This window comes from Oreochromis niloticus, linkage group LG16 (assembly GCF_001858045.2).
Source record: "Oreochromis niloticus isolate F11D_XX linkage group LG16, O_niloticus_UMD_NMBU, whole genome shotgun sequence".
NCBI lineage: Eukaryota > Metazoa > Chordata > Actinopteri > Cichliformes > Cichlidae > Oreochromis > Oreochromis niloticus.
The window spans coordinates 14,399,580-14,417,273 of record NC_031987.2 but is presented as its reverse complement, the minus strand read 5'-3'; the positions used below and the strand labels follow the sequence as shown (position 1 = coordinate 14,417,273).

Here is a 17,694-nt window from a genome sequence, read left to right as displayed (position 1 = left end):
TGATGTTAAAGGAGAAACGCCAAATTGATTCAAGCTAATAGCAAAGCAATGAAAACTCAAATAATGACTGGTTACAACCTGTACAATAGTTTGTACAGAATAATCAAAATTCTGCTGCAGCATCTGGATATTAGGGCCAACCAGAGCTTGGTGTAAACAACACAAAGAGCTGTTTGTGAGCCCAAAGAGTCAGCCCTTGTTTCTGAACCAAAAACAAAAATCCTGCTCAGTACAAAAAAAGAAAAGAATTCCTTTCACTGTCTGGTTTTTTATAGACAGCATTTCCTGAAGAACATATAGTGTGACTGTTGAATGATTTTGCAGCTTGCTCTCAGCTGTGGCAGCCTGGTTGCAGCTGCTGAAGCTGTCACCAGCATGTGCATTTAACCAGCTAAGGAACTTAGGATTGAACATGTGTTTGCTATAAGTGAGAGCATGTGGAGAGTGTGAAAGTTTTTCCAGCATTGCAGTTTTGTAACTGCATGGAAGCTTGTATCTGCCACTGAAGAAGAAATTGCATCCATAAGTCAAAATTTCAGGTTACCAAGGCAAACGTCTGAGAAAATAACTTGAATTTTCAAGTTATTCTCAAATTTTTGAGATAATAACCTGCAACAAAAAAAAATTTCCAGTCATGGAAACGAGCCTCCAAGATTGCCTTGTTGATTTTCTATGAGCAACAAACATACAGTAATGTATTATATATTAAGAAAAACAGAAAGATTTTGTATCTACTATGTAAGTTGCCCGCTGGATTTGTGTAAACTACAAAATTTGGGGTTGCAAAACCTTAGTTATGAAGTAGGAAATCTGAGTTTCTTAGATTTTGTTTGCAGTCACAGGTCAGAAAGTTGAGCTGTCAATGCATCTAGGATTACAGCAGCTCAAACTGACCCAACCACACCCTCATCACTTTGCTAGATTATGATGGAAGAAAGAAACATGTCATCCAGACATGATATGTTTGGGTTTTAATGAAGGCTAGATGAAATGGGGAAAATAAGGAATAAAGGTTTTGTTTTGCAAAATATTGCAAATGGCTGACCGTGTGTCAATTTTGTCATCACTGAAATTTCATGAGACATGAGAAATTTTAATCTCCTCCATACTGTAACTGAGATAAGCATAAACATTTTGTCATCTTATTTAATCACTGCATAGAGAAGGTCGACCATTTGTGACTATGTGAAGCACCCAAGTAATGAGAAGCTGAGAAGCTTTGGAGATATTCACTGCTGAATCATCCCCTTTACTGTTATGTAAGAAACAAAAAAAATACATTTAAAAGATAAAAATTTATATTTTATTAGCTGTTAAAAATACTTATATACACTTTATTGTACTTATTAAAATCACAGTGTTTGTAAGTCACTGGCTTGTGTGATTTCTCTCTGACTTGTAGGTTGGCCCAGGGAGCAAAGCTTGAACTGTTGACAGAGAGAGAGAGAGAGAGAGAGAGAGAGAGAGAGAGAGAGAGAGAGAGAGAGAGAGCATGTTTCAGTCCATATCTGTATACAGTAAATTCTGTACATATTCTCTCAGTGTTCCCCATACCTGCCGAATAACGAGCCTCAACGTCTTCTAGCTGCTGTTTCACCTCTAGGATTTCAGCAACAAGCTGGCTTGCCTTAATCCTGGCGCTCTCACTCTGGTCCTGCAAACTGAGCCTTTCACTCCTGAAATATATATTGTAGGTTTGCGCATGTCACGTCTGCTTCGGTTTTGCCCACAGCATTTTGAAATACCTGTCTGGAGATCTTTGGCCATTTAGTTGTTCAAAGAGATCCATCTCACTTTGCAGCAGATGACCCAGTTGTTGCAGTGCATTAACAATTTCACTTTTTTCCATCATTAAATCCACTCTCCGTTCAGTTTCTCTCGTACTGCGAAAGACATTAGAATAAATTATGTAAGGACTACACATTTAGAAACAAAGGCAAACATCTACGTGGTTATGCATAATTAACTGTTTGACTAAATCTAAATGGGCAGTAGGTAATTTTTTCTTTTTTACGTTAACTTATCATTTTGAAATAATTATTGATTGTTCAGTGTAAGGGCTTTGGGATGAGGACACTGTGAGCAATTAGATGGTCACTGTCTGAACTCTCCCAGAAAGGCTCGATTGCGCAACCAAAACAGAATGAGCATACAGTTGTCCACTGCTTTTGACAACCAGAGCAGCTGTGGAAATATTACCCAAACCTAACTAACTAAACCCTAACTAACTGTACCCTAACTAAAGGACAAAATACTATACCTTTCAGAAGGTGATCAGTTAAATTAAGAATAGAAATATGCTTTAATGTCCCTCACTGGAAAAACTTACACTGGAATTCAAGTTGGAGGTGTGTTTGTATTTCAAATTAATACAAGAGATAAATCTTTATTCAAGACAAACTAATTAAACTTTAAAAAAACAAAACAAAAAAAACAACAACACACCAGCTGGCTCATGAATGTCGTTCACTAATAGACCTACATGAGGAAAATCTCTGTATGTGTCTCTATGTTCATCAACAATATTCCTAGAGGAAGAAAAGATGTTAAATAGTTTGGATAAGCACTCCAAGTTAAGACTGGGGAAAGCTAAACGTCACTGATTACTATAAAAAATAAACAAACAACAAAGGAAAAAACACCCCAAGTAAGTCTGGATAGTATCTACCTGAAAACATTTTTTTTTTTACTGATTGAAGGAAGAATGGATCCATGCTTTTATATCGTTTACAGCAGCAGAAATGGCGACTCATCAGACCAGGCAACGCTTTTCCAATCTTCTGTTGTCCGATTTTGATGAGCCCACATGAACTGTGGTCTCAGTTTCCTGTTCTTAGCTGACAGGAGTGGGATCCAGTGTGGTCTTCTGCTGCTGTAGCTCACTCTACTTCCAGTTCAACATACTGTGCATTCAGAGATGTATTACTGCATACTTTGGCTGTAATCAGTGGTCATTTTAATTACTCCTGTCAGCTTAAAACAGTCTGACCATTTTCCTTGACAAGACATGTTCACCCAGAAAACTCAGTGGATATTTTCTCTTTTCTTAACCGTTCTCTGCAAACCCTAGAAATGTCTGAGGAGCAAATTCCCAGTAGATCAGGAGTTTCTGAAATACTCACCAACAGCTGTGCCATGTTCAAAATAACCTCTCTTCCCCATTCTGCGGCTCAGCTTGACCTTGAAACTTGAATTACATGCCCAAATGCGCTGAGTTTGCCGATTAGATTAGATTGCATAAGGGAGCATTTCAAGACATGAGGTGTACCTAATAGAGTGGTCGATTAATCTACAGTAACAGCCTGTTGTGCACCTCAGTGCACCCACCGACGATAACTGGTATCACATCACAGGAAGCATTATACGGGTTGAGACAAAATCAGGTTTTTTTGGACACTTTAAGCGTGACAAACACCCAGTTTAATTGGAAACTAAAGTAAATGGGTGGTGCACATTGAGATACCGTTTAATTATCTCTTCTTCAGTACGCAGTCTTCTCTGTTGGACCTTCTCCAGTTTACGAGTGGTTTCTTCGATAGCACGCCGCAGCTCATTAACCTGCTCCTGCATCTCCTGCAAATTGCAAAGTTTGCATGCCGTAATTCACAGCTAGCCTGCTGGCAAAGAGTCAAAGCCTGCTCTGTTAACGAACTGGCATCTTAGTTTGTTAATACTTCTGTTGTTTACTTGATAATTAGTAACTTTAGCATCAGTGTACGTAGCTGCCAGGTAGCTAGTCATGTGGAGGAAGGCTAGCTTACAAAACAGCGTCGACTTACCGCAGAAACTTCGTCCTGTGTTAGAAATGTATGGCCAGAAAATGCGGTCATGCTGGTATTTTCACGTGGAAGAATTCCTACTGGTATGGAAACTCGACTTTTCCTCTTTATAAATACTGCTTCCGGCTGACTTAGCAGAGCCCGGATAGCTCAGTCGGTAGAGCATCAGACTTTTAATCTGAGGGTCCAGGGTTCAAGTCCCTGTTCGGGCGTCAGAGTTTTTATTTCTTCTACGTTATCAACAAAAAATTTTGCACAACTTAGTAATGATTTAAAATTAGCTGCGTTCATGCATTGCACGTGAACTGATGGTAAGCTTAGTTTCAGTAGAAAGAAAACAGCACTCTCGGTTCATGTACACACCTAAAGCCTAAAATTGTACCAAATTTCTGCCAGACATTAAAACCATTTCATTTAAAGCTAGTCATTGATTTTAAGCTGTTATTATACACAGTGAGACCTCACATTATGCCACTGTTGCAGATGTTGTTTATGAAAGAATCAAACTAATTTGGAGATTAGGCTCACTCACAAACAGCTAACACCAGCCCTGTTATTTACTTGAGGTAATTATGGGTATTATCTAAGGACAGCAGTGGGAACACATATAAAGCTAGGTGTTAGTGCATGTCAAATGGTAACACTGAAGGCATACCTGACTGGTAAAGATGGAGCGGATTATACTCCTCTGCATGGTTTCTATTTGTCTCTCAGCTGTGCAAGCTCAGGTAAATGTGCTTGGGACCGCTGAATTTAATGAATTCATGAACAGAGCTGTAAATAAATTTGTCTGTGCTTTCTGCAGAAATTTTTGTTCAACCAAAAGTGGGGTCCTGCTGGCTACAAAGGTGCATACAGTTTCAATTTAATTTAAATTATTACTGTGACTTACCTAAAACTGCACACTCCGTCACTAACTTTTCTTTTTCTTTTTTAAGAATGGAGAGGGGTCAATGAAGAAACGGCAATGGATAAAATCATTAAAACCAACGAGCTTAAAGGTAAGTTGCACACACTTTACTTGAGGGTTTTTCTTCTGGAGATTCCCCAACTTGCTGTTAAAAAAACTTTCATCTGATTTCTGCATCAGCTACCCAAATCATCGATGGCACCACCACCCTCAGAGAGGGAGATATTGCTGTTTCCTCTGGAAGACCCCCCAGAATCTGCTTTGCACGGAGCTGCCTGTGGTCCAAATCAGTGGATGGACATGTCTACATTGCATATAACCTCTCACCTGAATACAGTATGTTGTTTTAGCTTTTGAGGCATAAGTAAATGCAATGGATTACAGTCTTCTTTTTAATGATGTATGACTTACTCGCCCCTGTTAAACAACTGAACAGATGAAATGGATACAATGCTGATCAAGACAGGAATGGCCAACATAGAGCAAGGTACCTGTGTGCGTTTTGTTCCTCGGACTCACCAGAGAGACTACATCGACATCCAGCCAAAGTCAGGGTGAGAGCTGAAGCGTGGAAAGTTTGATTCCATAAAATTCCTTTAGTAAAATGTATTCAGGATTTGTTTCCTCTCCAGCTCTGAATTCACCACTTGAAGTTATTCTTCTGTCCTCTTATGTGTTAATCCAGTTGCTGGTCCTACCTTGGTGCGCGTGGTGGAAGGCAGACTGTGTCTCTCCAGATCCCTAACTGCGTCCAGGTTGGAGTGGTTTCCCATGAATTCATGCACACCCTGGGCTTTGTGCATGAGCAGTCCCGCTTAGATCGGGACAACTATGTCACCATCATGTGGCCAAATATTTCAAGAGGTAATTTTAAAGTGTGCAGGGGTTGGTATTGTGGAAAGGGAATTAAAGCTTTAACTGTATTTCTGCACCGATTTTCAAAACAGAAAATGAATTTTTCCAACAGATCGGTTGAGAAACTTTGAGAAGTTCAGGACTGACACTCTGGATCTGCCCTATGACTATGGCTCAATTCTGCACTTTGGAAAGTAAGTAAAAAATGATCTGTTAATCACTCAAAATATTATAATTTACCCCCTTTATTTTAAAATATATTTATAAGCTGATACATATTTATGTATATGTTTAGATATGCCTACTCCCAGCGTGGGGAACCAACCGTCCTTCCAAAGGACAACAGCAACATCCAGCTGGGCCAGACTTCCTCTCTCAGCCACATTGACAGATTAAAAATCAACAGGCTTTATAATTGTGGTTAGTACCAAATGTCCTGAATTAACTCCTAAACACACTGCACATCACTGTCACAAATGTAATTTCTTTCTGTCTTTCTGTTCAGATGACATGGATGATTAGAGACCCGACTGAATGGAAGTGAACCAGGACTAAAGGCCAATTTAACAAAACTGCAGTTGAATTATATGAACAGTTTCAATAAAGATTGATTCAAGCTTTCTATCAGCAAATCCTTGGTGTACATGAAATTTTGTGTGTTTTAAATTGGATATTTCTCTTTATGTAAAAATATGCAAGCATTAGTCTCACAATAGATAGCCTGGTTTGAAATAGACACATGGTAATGCACTCAACAGTAATATTATGGATCAATAAGAGATAAAGAGTAATAAAGCAGAAGCAGGGTAATAAGGTATGTGAAGAATCTTAGAACGGGTGACTTGATCACATTAAACAGGAGATCTGAATCTGTTTTAATGAGGAAGGTTAAAGAAAAAAAGTCTGGTAATAAATAGACATGTTCTCTATATTTAAAAATGTGCTACCTTAACTCAAGATGCAGCAGTTTCTTCTGTTCGTCCAATCACCACGAGGGAAGATTTCATAAAGTGCTAGCACATGAGAATCTTCGCTTAATCACTGCCCTTCAAAATTAGCCCCTTGATAAGAATAGAAGCGATATTTGGAAAAGGATAAAGTTTTGTTTTTATATATTTAACCGTGTGACAAAAAATGACCGTTGCCAAGACAGTTATCATCCGATAGCATATCACAAAATAACTAGTTGCCAGCTCAGTCAGACACAAATTGCTGGTCTGTCGGGCTGAACTCGAACAGCAAAAACACCTTTAAGTGCCTTGTTTCTGAAAGTGCTGAATCTTGCACGCAATAAGTACAGGGCATAAGTGAAGGTCAGCATCAGGCCCACCCGTTATGGATCAGCAGTGGATTTAGAGTAAATTACACACACCGCATGATGAGGGATCTTAATCATGCTTCATCATCTGAATTGAGGCCCAATCAGTACAGAGCAGCGGAGGAGAAGTGGGTATATAGATTCAGGGGAGGTGAGGAGTTCATTTAGCTCCTGCATCAGGAGAGCACTGGGTTGAAACTGGTAAACCAGCCTGAAACACAACAATGCATTCTTCCATTATACTTCTGGTTATCTTGTTTGGCTTGCTGACCCAGGCGAACACACTACCTGTTAAAGTAAGTATATAATTAAGAGTAGTATATAAACTCCTTTTTTTCTCGTCTTCTCGTGCTTTGCAGCTGAAATATGTCAACATTTTTTTGTGCGACAGAATTCGACTGGTGTGCACGAGGGGAAAGTGAGGTTGAAAAGGAAATTCTCTGGTGGGTCACGTTTCCTTGCACCTCATCTTGCATTTTCACAGTGATTTTCTGTTTATTCCATATTTGTTTTTGTGTTCAGATGAAAATATAGAGCATGATGAAATGACCACAATGGATCAAATCCTGGAGGTCAATCGCAGTAAGTAAACTGTAAATTACATGGAATTGTACTGATGTCAGTTTGTTCCCCGCACATTGAAATGAATGTATTTTCTCATCAGAGATACGAGCCCCAAGAGGAATGTCAATCAGGGATGGCGATATTGCTGTTTCACATGTAAGGAGTGCCATAACCTGCCCCGGCAACACCTGTCTGTGGCCTAAATCTGTAGATGGATTTGTCTATGTACCCTACATCCTCTCTCCACTGTATGGTATGAAGCTTTAAGACTTAAGGAGATGCTTCCAGTTTCTTATATCCCTTTATTATTTCATATTTTGCCTTTTTTGTGCATTCTTTCACCCTAACTTTAGACGACATGGACAGAATCACCATAGAAACTGGAATGCAAGACATTTCCGCTGGAACATGCGTTAAATTTGTTCCCCGCACTCACGAAGGCAACTTCCTTGACATTCAGCCTAGATATGGGTGAGCGTAACTCCTGCTTATGGCTTCTTCCAGTGTGTTGTGATGATAGTACATACAGTAGAACTTGTGCTCTGCATCCCTAGCTGCTGGTCATTTCTGGGGCAGACTGGGGGAAGCCAGACCCTGTCACTGCAGACTCCTGGGTGCATGTGGTCGGGAATCGCTGCTCATGAATTCATGCATGCTCTCGGCTTCGTACACGAGCAATCCCGATCAGACCGTGACAACTATGTCACAATTATATGGAAAAACATCATGCCAGGTTCGCACGTTTTATCACTACATCATTCTAATTGCAGTCAGTAGATTTTTCACAAAATGAGTCTGAAGGTGTTTTGTTTTTTGGGTTTTGGCAGAGCACGTACATAACTTCAGGAAACAGGTGACAAACAATCTCAACAGCCCATATGACTACAACTCTGTCATGCATTATGGACGGTGAGTTGCTCTCTGATTCAACATAATTATCTGTCATTTAGACTCGGGCATCACTGTATCATATATGTTTTGCATCTTTGATTCAGATATGCCTTCTCTGAAGATGGCGGACCAACAATAATCCCCAAACCAGATCCCTATATCCCCATCGGCCAGCGAGACGGTCCTAGCGCAATGGATCTTCACAAAATAAATATCCTCTATAACTGCGGTTGGTAGATTTATACAGTAAACTGACAGTTATTAGAAAAAAAGTTGAAAAGGACTGACTGGATTTCCTCTCTGTTTGTCACTATAGCTACCGATGACTAACTGGATCCAGACAACTCTGCTGTAATGTCCTGCCAGATGTCACAAATAGTTTATTACAACTTCTCAGCTTGAGATGATAATCTGGGCGACAGTGGTTTAACCTGATTCTATAGCAATGTATATTTTATTTTCACTGTCTAGTCTGCACTTTGAGCTTTTGTTGATTCAAGACCTTCTGCTGTGGGGTGTTATAAATGACCAGATAACAACTAAAGGCTGCATTTCTCTAGTATAATTAAAGTGCCAAAAACAAAACTCACCAGTTTTAAGTGCCCGCTGATGCCAGTCACATCATTGTATCCGATCTCTGAACAAGTTTGTTCTATTTTCTGGCTCTTGTCTATCTTCTGCTTACTTTAAATTAAAAAAATACAATAAAAAATGCAACATTAAGGCTAATGGTTTATTTTTATTTTCCAGAGACAGACTACAAGTTTTAAAAAATAGATACTGCTTTCAGGTGTAAAAGTAGAGTAAATGATCTCGCACTTACATACGTGAAATGAAAACAGTATAAACTTCACATATGTGAAAAATAAGGAGTGGATGTTATTAGGCAGGCAAGAGCTGGTAAACAAGATGTTCAATATATTACCATTTTGAAGTAACCAAAGTCACTGACATTTAATTTCACAGTAAGCTGATATCTCTGATCTCTCAGGGCTGCCGTAGTTTTGGACTTGAGGAAGTCCATTAATGTCCCAGGTGGAAATGGAAAAGACAGTGGACAGGTGATTTTCACTGAGAGAAGATCTGTCTGGATTTGTTGAACTTCATCACTGAGAAAGAGAACCAACATCTTCTGAGCACGTGTCCTCATGTGTTAAAATGATCTCCTCTTTGAGATAATAAAAACCAGCAGTGATACTGACTGAAGTGCTCAAAACCAAATGAAAAGTGCAACAAACTGTTTGATTCACTGCTCTTGCCCTGGTGTAGTTAACTATGCAAACTGCAAAATCAACATTATGGTTAATTTTTAGCACCGACTTACACAACACCTGCCACAGTATAAATCGATGGAAAAATATGAATTTCACTTCTGGGTTAATTTTACTCACTTTCACAATTTCACTGCTGTAAATGTCTGACATGTTTTCCTCTTCTTGATGGATAAATATATTGTGATTTTATATATGCAATGGGGACTCCTATCTATCTATCTATCTATCTATCTATCTATCTATCTATCTATCTATCTATCTATCTATCTATCTATCTATCTATCTATCTATCCATCTATCTAAAATGTGCTTACAGTATATGAATCTGATCCCAACAGATCATGTGAAGGACAAATCGAGTGCATTTTTATTTGAATGCAGCTGTCTAAACTTCCTCCCTAAATAAATGCAATTAGCATAAATGGAAACCAGGCTTTGTTTTTATGGTCTTATGCCATAGCCTGGAGGCAAACATTTGTACTTTCTTACTTACTAGGTCTGACACTGACAATAACAATGGTGCCACCCCCCCAGAAACTGACACGTGTCACTCTCTTTTTGTAGCTTTTAAGGGTGCCGACACTACACTGCATTAAACTGTGCAGTCTGCCAGGCTACATAGTTTATGCACCACTCACTGTAAAACTAAGCAAAACTTACCACTTATCTTATTGTAGTGTTAAGCTAACACTTACTTATGTACACTTCTTGGCCACTTCATTATTTACACCTTCCTAGTAAAAGATTGAACTTCTTTTCCCTTTAAAGCTGCATAAATTTTTTTTATGCCATACGCTGAACAAAGAGCTGATCTTGTTTTGGTGAGCCCCTGCATTTTAGTTGTAATGAGTGTTTTTTGAGTTACTGTTGCCTTCCCATTAGCTTGAAGCAGTCAATTCTCCTCTGACCTCTGCCATCAACCAGGTGTTTTCACCCAGAAAACTGCCATTCACTGGATCTTTTTAAAAAAAATTCTCTATAAACCATAGAAATGGCTATGTGCGAAAATCACAGTAAATTAGTAGTTTCTGAAATACTAAAATCAGCTCATCTGGCACCAACAACCACGTTGCATTCAAAGTCACTTAAATTATCTTATCTTATCCATTCTGATGCTCAGTTTGAATTTCAGAAAGTTGTCTTTGCCATGTCTACTTGCCTACATGTTTTGAGTTGCTGTTGTGCCACTAATTGATTACATATTTCCATTAGAGAGCAGTTGACCAGGTATATCGAATAAATTTCCGGGGAATGTGTATACTTGTATTTCCTTAATAAGGATTAGTGAAGAGTTTGCATGTTTCGGTTTCTTTCACTTCCCCAGTTGTTTTGTCACATTACTGTCTCCCTCAATCACTTCCATTGTGTTTTGTGAGCTTTTGTTTTATTTGTATTTTTCTATTTCAGTTGTATGTGTGTTTGTTTTGTTTTTTTATTCAACTTCTGTTACACAGTTTTTCTATTTGCTGGCATTGTATAAAACAGACTATATGTCTCTCACAGAAGAAATGAAAGAAAATAAAAGAACTGAAAAAGTGCTGATGAAGAAACTAAACTACAAGAAAAATAGCAACAGGACTTGGTATAAAGTTAAAAGTTTACTGTTGTTTTTGGATTAAATTGTGATAAAAATGTTGGCATATTTGCTGTGCCTATTTCACATTTTCATTGCCTAACTATTACATCTACTCCTACCAGTACCAGTTTTAAAAGAGATCAAAATTAACATCGTGCAGAATTGAGTTCAGCTTGTTTCACAACACTCCGAGTTTCTCATGTGGCCCCTTGGGGGAAATTCTACAAGTAACCAAATCTCGTGTTGGGCACGTAAAAACGCGAGAGCCAGCCCCGAGACTGCTGGATCTTTCTAGATGCAGACCTGGGGGTGGAGCTAGAGTCTCACACACTGAAACTGTGTAGTGTAGATTGGTTGGTTATCACCAGTGTAGAGTATCTGTCAACAATATATTAAATTTCAAAAATGAGCGATAACGACAAAGGCCGGGTACGTATAAATTTTATTACCGTTTGTAATGCATTAAACATTTTAAATCATTGGGTTTGCAACGGTAACAGCCTTATTCATATTTTGTTGGCTAGTACTACCCAGCTGACCTTGTTGGCACAACTCTTTGGTCGAAAGCTGGGTTTTAGAAAGAAAATAAATTGCACAAATTTTAACAATAAAAGGCGATTTTATGCGCAAGTACGAGTTTTTAGTTCATCTTTAGCTAGCTGGCTAAGGCTAGCTTATAGATGAACGGTAGGCCTGGTGCTTTTTTGTTTACGAGCCGGGGTTTGCACAGAAAACACTGCAATGTCGGCAAACATTTTAATAACGTTTTTAAATGGTTAAAACTCAGTAATTTTCATGTGAATTTTAGCTTCTTCGTCTTCGTCTGATTCGTCTGATTATTGTGCATAGAAACCAAATGAAATATTTCATGTCGACGTGGATTCAGTGGAGGACATTTGCCTAACGAATTTGTTATATTTTAGCTGTGTTTGTTGTTGTTGTTGTTGTTGTTGTTGTTGTTTGTTCGTTTGTTTGTTTTTGTTGTTGTTTTGTTCCCCCCCCCTGTTCCCCGGATTGAATTATATCATGTTACGTCTGCTGGTTATTAATCTTTGAATGTCATTGTGGATTTCTTTAGTTCTTAGGCACAACAGCAATTTAAAACAAAACTAACGACCTCAAGATTTGACCTTTTTTTAAAATTCATTTTTATTAACTCATGCAGCCCTCCCACACCATCTTAAAACTGTTAAAGCTGATACGCCACAAGCACCAGCATTGTGGATAAGTTTGATTAATACCTGCTGGGCTGACTGACCTGTGTGCAGTAATATCCTTCCTGTAGTGAACTGTTTAATATCCCCTCAGCTTGCACAGCTCCTGAATGCCTCTGTCTGTTTAATGGGTGTGTGATATGCCCTGTGTTCCCATGTTATTAAATATATGTGGGAGGGCAAATGGCAGATTAAGAAAAAAGAAGTGACGGATTTATTTTCTGCATGTAAACCCATATTTCAAACTGGTTTGTATTAGTTCCTGCAAGATGCTAGGTGCTTGTTGCTTAACTAACAAGTTTTTTGCCTCTTATTGGATTTCTTTTTAAAAAAATATTTAATCTTTAAGGTTTTCAATATATTATGTAATAGTAACAGATAGCAACAGTTTTCTGTCTTTGCATTTCCAGAACAGGTTTTAAGTGCTGCTCAGTACAAATGAGTGGCTGCTACATCTTGAGGTCGTTGGAGCAAATTTTAGACTTTATTTTTGAGTTATCCACTTGACAATGTTGGTAGGTTTTAATTTTGATTATAAAATATTCACAGTCAGTGGTTTGATCAACACTATGGTGACTTAAAGGCCATTTGTCAGAAATTATGTAAGCAGGGTTCATTTGGGAAAATATATTGTTAAAGGAAGGCAAAGGGAATCACAAGAAGTTACCTTCACATCCTTACCCTTCAGTTTTAGTTGCAATTTTAAAAAAATGATCACACCCGGTTTTACCTCTCAATTATTCCAAATATTTTTTGAGGAAGTTCTTAGGAAAAGTGGCCAGAAAAACACAAAAGTGAAAGCAAAACCACTGAGCGTGAATATTAATAAAAACACTGACAGTATGTATAATGTGGTCTTTAACATTCCCATTAATGTCATTAGCTCATAAAAATAATAATAATACCACATTAAAAGTTGAATTACCATGCAGTTTTAATTGCAGTCATATATTCTTCATCCTTTTCTTTTTCATAAAGGTTAAGGTTGGACGAAGAAAATACGGAAGAAGTCCACTTTATTTTCAATAATATGAAGCTCAGATGTGTGAAGCTGAATTGTTGAATGCATGCTAAAACATGAGGAGGGAAGAAGTATGGGCAGTGTGTGAGAGATGGGGAAGTAAGAAGAAGTAAGACAATTGAAGAAAGAAGAATAATGTCAAGTAATGAAGTTACAGAAATGAAGTTAAGGAAGTAATCTGGATAAGGTCACTGCGCTAAGTAAATTTCTGGTCTGTTTGTCAAATGCGTGCATGTTCTTCTTATTCAATACACACACATTATTTTAATTCATTGCAATTTTATCTCACAACTGACAATTTTCTTTTTTTCCCACTATTTAACAACTTATTAATGTAAACATATTGATGTCATATTATCCATGGCTACACAGCACTCCTATTTCACAACCCTAAATTCAGTTTCCTTCCTGTACTCCTCACAGGATAGTCTTAATTCTTAAATACACAGTGATATTTTGGCAAATGTATGTGTTGATCACTTCATTGGTGCTGATAAAAAATGTGTGTGGTTCGTTCAGGAGTCTCGCTCTGCATCCAGGAGCGTGAGCCCACGGGGCTCTGGGAAGTCGGGGAGCCAGTCCCCAGCTCGATCCCCTGCCCACTCAAAAGGAGGCTCCCACCGCTCCCGCTCCAAATCTCGCTCTCGGTCAAGGTCAAAATCTTGGTAAGTAATACTCTGGCATACAATTCTCTACTATCAATAAACAGACTCATTATTGCCACTTTCATCTTATACCCACCCCGTTCAGGGCTTCACAGCAAGAGAATCTTGGGTTCAAACCCAGACAGGGGACTTCTCTGTGGAGCTGACATCTTCTTCCGTTTCTCTGGCCATTGACAAATCTTGCAAAAGTTCAAGAGTTTCACTTCCAAGTTGCCTGCCAATGTCTGCTTCATGTGTGAGTGAGTGTCCTGGTCACTGTGCTACAAACGCAGTGGCATTGTCTGTAGATTGGACCATGCAAGTAAAATTTACACTTTCAGTGCAAATTTTCAGTGGGGAATTAAATGTTGCAGCTCTTGCTGGTTGACAACACAAACACTATTCAGTTAAACTATATGTTCATATTTCATTAAGGCACAACACAACTTAACGGTTCAGTCTCAGATGTTACGTAGTTGTCTGCAGCCCCGGCAGGTGAGAGCCTGTCTCTATCTCTCACTCTCACTCTCAATCTCTGTGACGGGAAGTTGTTACCAAACGAAAGAGGCACGAGCCGGCGGGTTTTGCAGTACTTTGATCTTAAAAAACGGAAGGCTTGTGTGTTGGCTACGTCACAGGAAACTGGCATTTAACTAGCATTGCTAAGTTTAGCCACACGCTACAAATTAATCTGACATTGTGCGTTTTACATGACGCAAAGTGCCACACATTTCATCAACATTTAAATATGATGTGGTTATAGAAGACTGTGAGTAATGGTTTCAAACAGCTCTTAAATACACACACACAGTATTTGTATGTGCAGTGTTTCATCCATTAGACTGTGCGCACTTCTACCTGTTTTCTGACTGTTTTATTACTTTTAGGCTATTAAAAAAATATTTTTATCCTTTAAATGACTAGTAAATTAGTTGCTAGGAACATCCCTACTGGATGGTGTCAAATTATTGGATAAGCATGCAAAAAATTGCACCTGTTCATCTCTTTAATATTATTACTCCTATTGGTGGTCCCAAGCCTGGATAAATAGGAGGGCTATGTTAAATCAAACATGCAGATCAATCCACACTGTGGCAACCCCTTGGGAAATAAGGGAGCAGCTTAAAGTACCTCCAATAAAACATTTGACTTGTGCATTCTGTTTCCCCATTCACAGGAGAGAGACTTTTTACTCTGTTTGTAAGGTGCAGGGGCAGCGCTGTCATTCAGCAAAATAGCATCAGGTGTATTTTTGACAGAAACACTTTAAGTTGCACAGGAATCCAAAGTAAATCGCCGGTTTTCAAAAGTCTGCGACAGTGTGAACAAAGCCTTGTCAGAAATTTGACGTCACAGTTTTGGCAGTTATTTTAAGTATTTCATGCTTACTTTGGTCCACGCTATAATTTCCATAAAGACAAATGTACATTTGTAGAAATACATGAAAATTGCCAGAGAACGTATGAATATGGGTTGTTTGTTTCTCTCGCTCTCTATAGGTCACATTCCCACCGCTCACGGAGACACTACAGCCGATCCCGCTCCCGATCACGGTCCTATCATCACCGATCTCACAGTAGGTCCTACAGCGGAGAGCGTCGGCGCAGAAGCCACAGCCGTTCGCCCATGTCCAATCGTCGCAGGCACATTGGCAACCGTGTATGTGCTTAGCAATGTGTGATATCTAAAAACGGAGGATGTATTGGTTTAATGAATGATTTTTATGAGAAAATGATCACATCCAAACCTTGAAAACGTTCAAATTTGCAGGCTAATCCAGATCCGAATTGCTGCCTGGGAGTCTTTGGCCTGAGCTTGTACACCACAGAGAGGGATCTGAGGGATGTCTTCTCCAAATACGGCCCCCTGGAGGATGTCTGCATTGTGTATGACCAGCAGTCGCGGCGCTCCAGGGGCTTTGCTTTTGTGTATTTTGAGAACACAGATGATGCCAAAGAGGTACAAGAACAATAATAAATAAACCCGCCTGCCACACCTATACTTAAAATATCCTCTAGGACTGCAAGTGTAATTTATGTTTGCTTCCAGGCGAAGGAGCGAGCCAATGGCATGGAGCTGGACGGGCGTAGAATCAGGGTGGACTTCTCCATCACAAAAAGACCTCACACCCCAACACCTGGAATTTACATGGGCCGGCCCACATAGTAAGCAATCTCTTTGTGTGGAATAATAATAATAATAATAATAATTAATAATAATAATTAAGTATGTTTTTAAACAACGACACAGTTAAAATGCTTGTAATATAAGACAGCTCTAAATTATGGACACATCAATGCGTCTGAAATAAAATTCTTAGTGTTACAAAACCTGAAAAGTAGTGTTTTTATTCAACATTTAATCAGTCAACAGTAAAGGAAAAAAAAAATAGAAACAGGCTCTTACAAAATTAGTCCCTGTATCATAAGTTGTATCCAGTTGAATCTAAAACAAACGCAGAGATTTTAATGGTAAAAATGACACAAATAACCTCTTGAAAGGCCTGAGCCACATGGGCTTAGAGACTGGTCATCAGTGATCACTTGGAAAAATATGATTTCTCCAACCTCTTGGCGAGTGGTTGCTAAGGTCTCGGTCACACAGCCCTAGAGTCTAGTCAGTGACCCCCTGATAACCACAGGTAACTAGGGAACAGTGTGCAAGCAAGTGGGTTCTGGCAGTTGCTAGGTGAATTTTGTGAAAAAGAGGTATATAGTTCTGCACCAAAAAACTTCTTCTAAATCTTTTTAAATGGAGGTGAGAATGTAACAGTAAAATAATGCAAATGTACGCTTTGTGTGGCCTAAAAAATCTTATGTTATTGTTTTTGTGTAGCGGAGGAGGCGGTCCAAGCGGTCCCCGACGCTATTCACGTGACTACGACCGAGGTTACGACCGTGGATATGACCGAGGTGGATACGACCGCTATGATGACAGGGACTACTACAGATCATACAGGTGACTCTCGGTCTGTTAAAGGATATCAGCGGTTAATTTATTCTCATCGTGTCGTATTTGGGTTTGCTGTTCTTTATTTTATCTCCCTCTGACACTGACAAAAATGATAAACGGTCTTTGTTCCTCCTAGAAGGCGATCTCCTTCACCGTACTACAGAGGCGCTTACAGGTCTCGATCGAGGTCACGGTCTTATTCTCCCCGTAAGTCATTTCGATAAAGTATCAGATGTTTTTATTGAAGAATCCAGCATGTTGTATTGTGTCATTTAATTACCCTGTTTTGTTTCACAGGTCGATATTGAAGGCTTCTGTCCCCTTATCTTCCCAAACATGTGCAGAATTTTTTTGGGGGGGGGGGGGTTTGTTTTGTTATGTTTTGTAAAGAGAGATATGATTGACTTCAGAGTACATCTTTCTTACTCTAATCATCAAACATCTTTTTGCTTAAAATACATTAGGTATAATAAATAATTTATGAAGCGGTGCTTTCATGTTTTGAACGCCTGTTGTAAATGTTATACTCATGTCAGATTTTTGTTGTATAGTGGAGCAGATTAAAAGGCAGATCTGTTTTTCCCACCTTGACTCGTGTCCTTCCTGACAGCATTTTATGCCTTCTACAACAGACCATTGCATTTGCAAGACAGTTGTAATGCTGGCATGAATATATTAAAGCCTTGACTTTATCAT

The 17,694-nt window shown here is 38.9% G+C and overlaps 3 protein-coding genes and 1 non-coding gene across 13 annotated transcripts; all 4 read left to right on the top strand.

Annotated features, from left to right (window-relative positions):
* The first annotated feature begins 3,579 nt into the window (after window positions 1–3,579).
* On the top strand, window positions 3,580–6,166 carry LOC100709787 (low choriolytic enzyme). Of its 2 annotated transcripts, none has more exons than XM_005453026.3 (9): window positions 3,580–3,862; window positions 4,585–4,627; window positions 4,718–4,780; window positions 4,870–5,025; window positions 5,126–5,243; window positions 5,375–5,553; window positions 5,657–5,738; window positions 5,840–5,964; window positions 6,050–6,166. In XM_005453026.3, exons 1-9 carry the CDS (start codon window positions 3,740–3,742, stop codon window positions 6,064–6,066), a joined length of 906 nt encoding a protein of 301 aa, XP_005453083.2. In that variant the 5' UTR covers window positions 3,580–3,739; the 3' UTR covers window positions 6,067–6,166. The 2 variants fall into 2 exon arrangements, with proteins under 2 accessions (XP_005453083.2, XP_003447393.2); XM_003447345.5 differs by having other exon boundaries at window positions 3,774–4,507.
* trnak-uuu (transfer RNA lysine (anticodon UUU)) lies at window positions 3,919–3,991 on the top strand. Its single transcript has one exon. It is a non-coding gene; the product is annotated as a tRNA-Lys (tRNA).
* An 873-nt stretch (window positions 6,167–7,039) lies between the features above and the next one.
* Window positions 7,040–9,022, top strand: LOC100710321 (high choriolytic enzyme 2-like). Its single transcript, XM_003447347.3, has 9 exons — window positions 7,040–7,158; window positions 7,254–7,305; window positions 7,385–7,444; window positions 7,527–7,679; window positions 7,780–7,897; window positions 7,981–8,159; window positions 8,254–8,335; window positions 8,422–8,546; window positions 8,634–9,022. The coding sequence occupies exons 1-9, from the start codon at window positions 7,087–7,089 to the stop codon at window positions 8,645–8,647; spliced, it is 855 nt and encodes a 284-aa protein (XP_003447395.2). The 5' UTR covers window positions 7,040–7,086; the 3' UTR covers window positions 8,648–9,022.
* Window positions 9,023–11,441: 2,419 nt separating this feature from the next.
* On the top strand, window positions 11,442–17,589 carry tra2b (transformer 2 beta homolog). Of its 9 annotated transcripts, none has more exons than XM_005453034.4 (10): window positions 11,442–11,596; window positions 13,360–13,589; window positions 13,922–14,067; window positions 14,153–14,306; window positions 15,546–15,705; window positions 15,817–16,005; window positions 16,096–16,211; window positions 16,882–17,004; window positions 17,135–17,205; window positions 17,296–17,589. In XM_005453034.4, exons 4-10 carry the CDS (start codon window positions 14,299–14,301, stop codon window positions 17,304–17,306), a joined length of 678 nt encoding a protein of 225 aa, XP_005453091.1. In that variant the 5' UTR covers window positions 11,442–11,596; window positions 13,360–13,589; window positions 13,922–14,067; window positions 14,153–14,298; the 3' UTR covers window positions 17,307–17,589. The 9 variants fall into 9 exon arrangements, with proteins under 9 accessions (XP_005453091.1, XP_005453092.1, XP_005453090.1 ...); XM_005453035.4 differs by having other exon boundaries at window positions 13,360–13,602; XM_005453033.4 differs by having other exon boundaries at window positions 13,360–13,613.
* The last annotated feature ends 105 nt before the right edge of the window (window positions 17,590–17,694 follow it).

Coding starts and splice junctions, on each gene's coding strand:
- tra2b (XM_003447426.5), top strand. CDS start 11,573: ATGAGCGATAACGACAAAGGCCGG. Junction 11,597..13,921: donor GCGATAACGACAAAGGCCGG/GTACGTATAAAT, acceptor TGGTTCGTTCAG/GAGTCTCGCTCTGCATCCAG. Junction 16,006..16,095: donor ACACAGATGATGCCAAAGAG/GTACAAGAACAA, acceptor GTTTGCTTCCAG/GCGAAGGAGCGAGCCAATGG.
- LOC100709787 (XM_005453026.3), top strand. CDS start 3,740: ATGTGGAGGAAGGCTAGCTTACAAAACAGCGTCGACTTACCGCAGAAA. Junction 4,781..4,869: donor TAAAACCAACGAGCTTAAAG/GTAAGTTGCACA, acceptor TTTCTGCATCAG/CTACCCAAATCATCGATGGC. Junction 5,026..5,125: donor TAACCTCTCACCTGAATACA/GTATGTTGTTTT, acceptor ACAACTGAACAG/ATGAAATGGATACAATGCTG.
- LOC100710321 (XM_003447347.3), top strand. CDS start 7,087: ATGCATTCTTCCATTATACTTCTGGTTATCTTGTTTGGCTTGCTGACC. Junction 7,445..7,526: donor AATCCTGGAGGTCAATCGCA/GTAAGTAAACTG, acceptor TTTTCTCATCAG/AGATACGAGCCCCAAGAGGA. Junction 8,336..8,421: donor TCTGTCATGCATTATGGACG/GTGAGTTGCTCT, acceptor TCTTTGATTCAG/ATATGCCTTCTCTGAAGATG.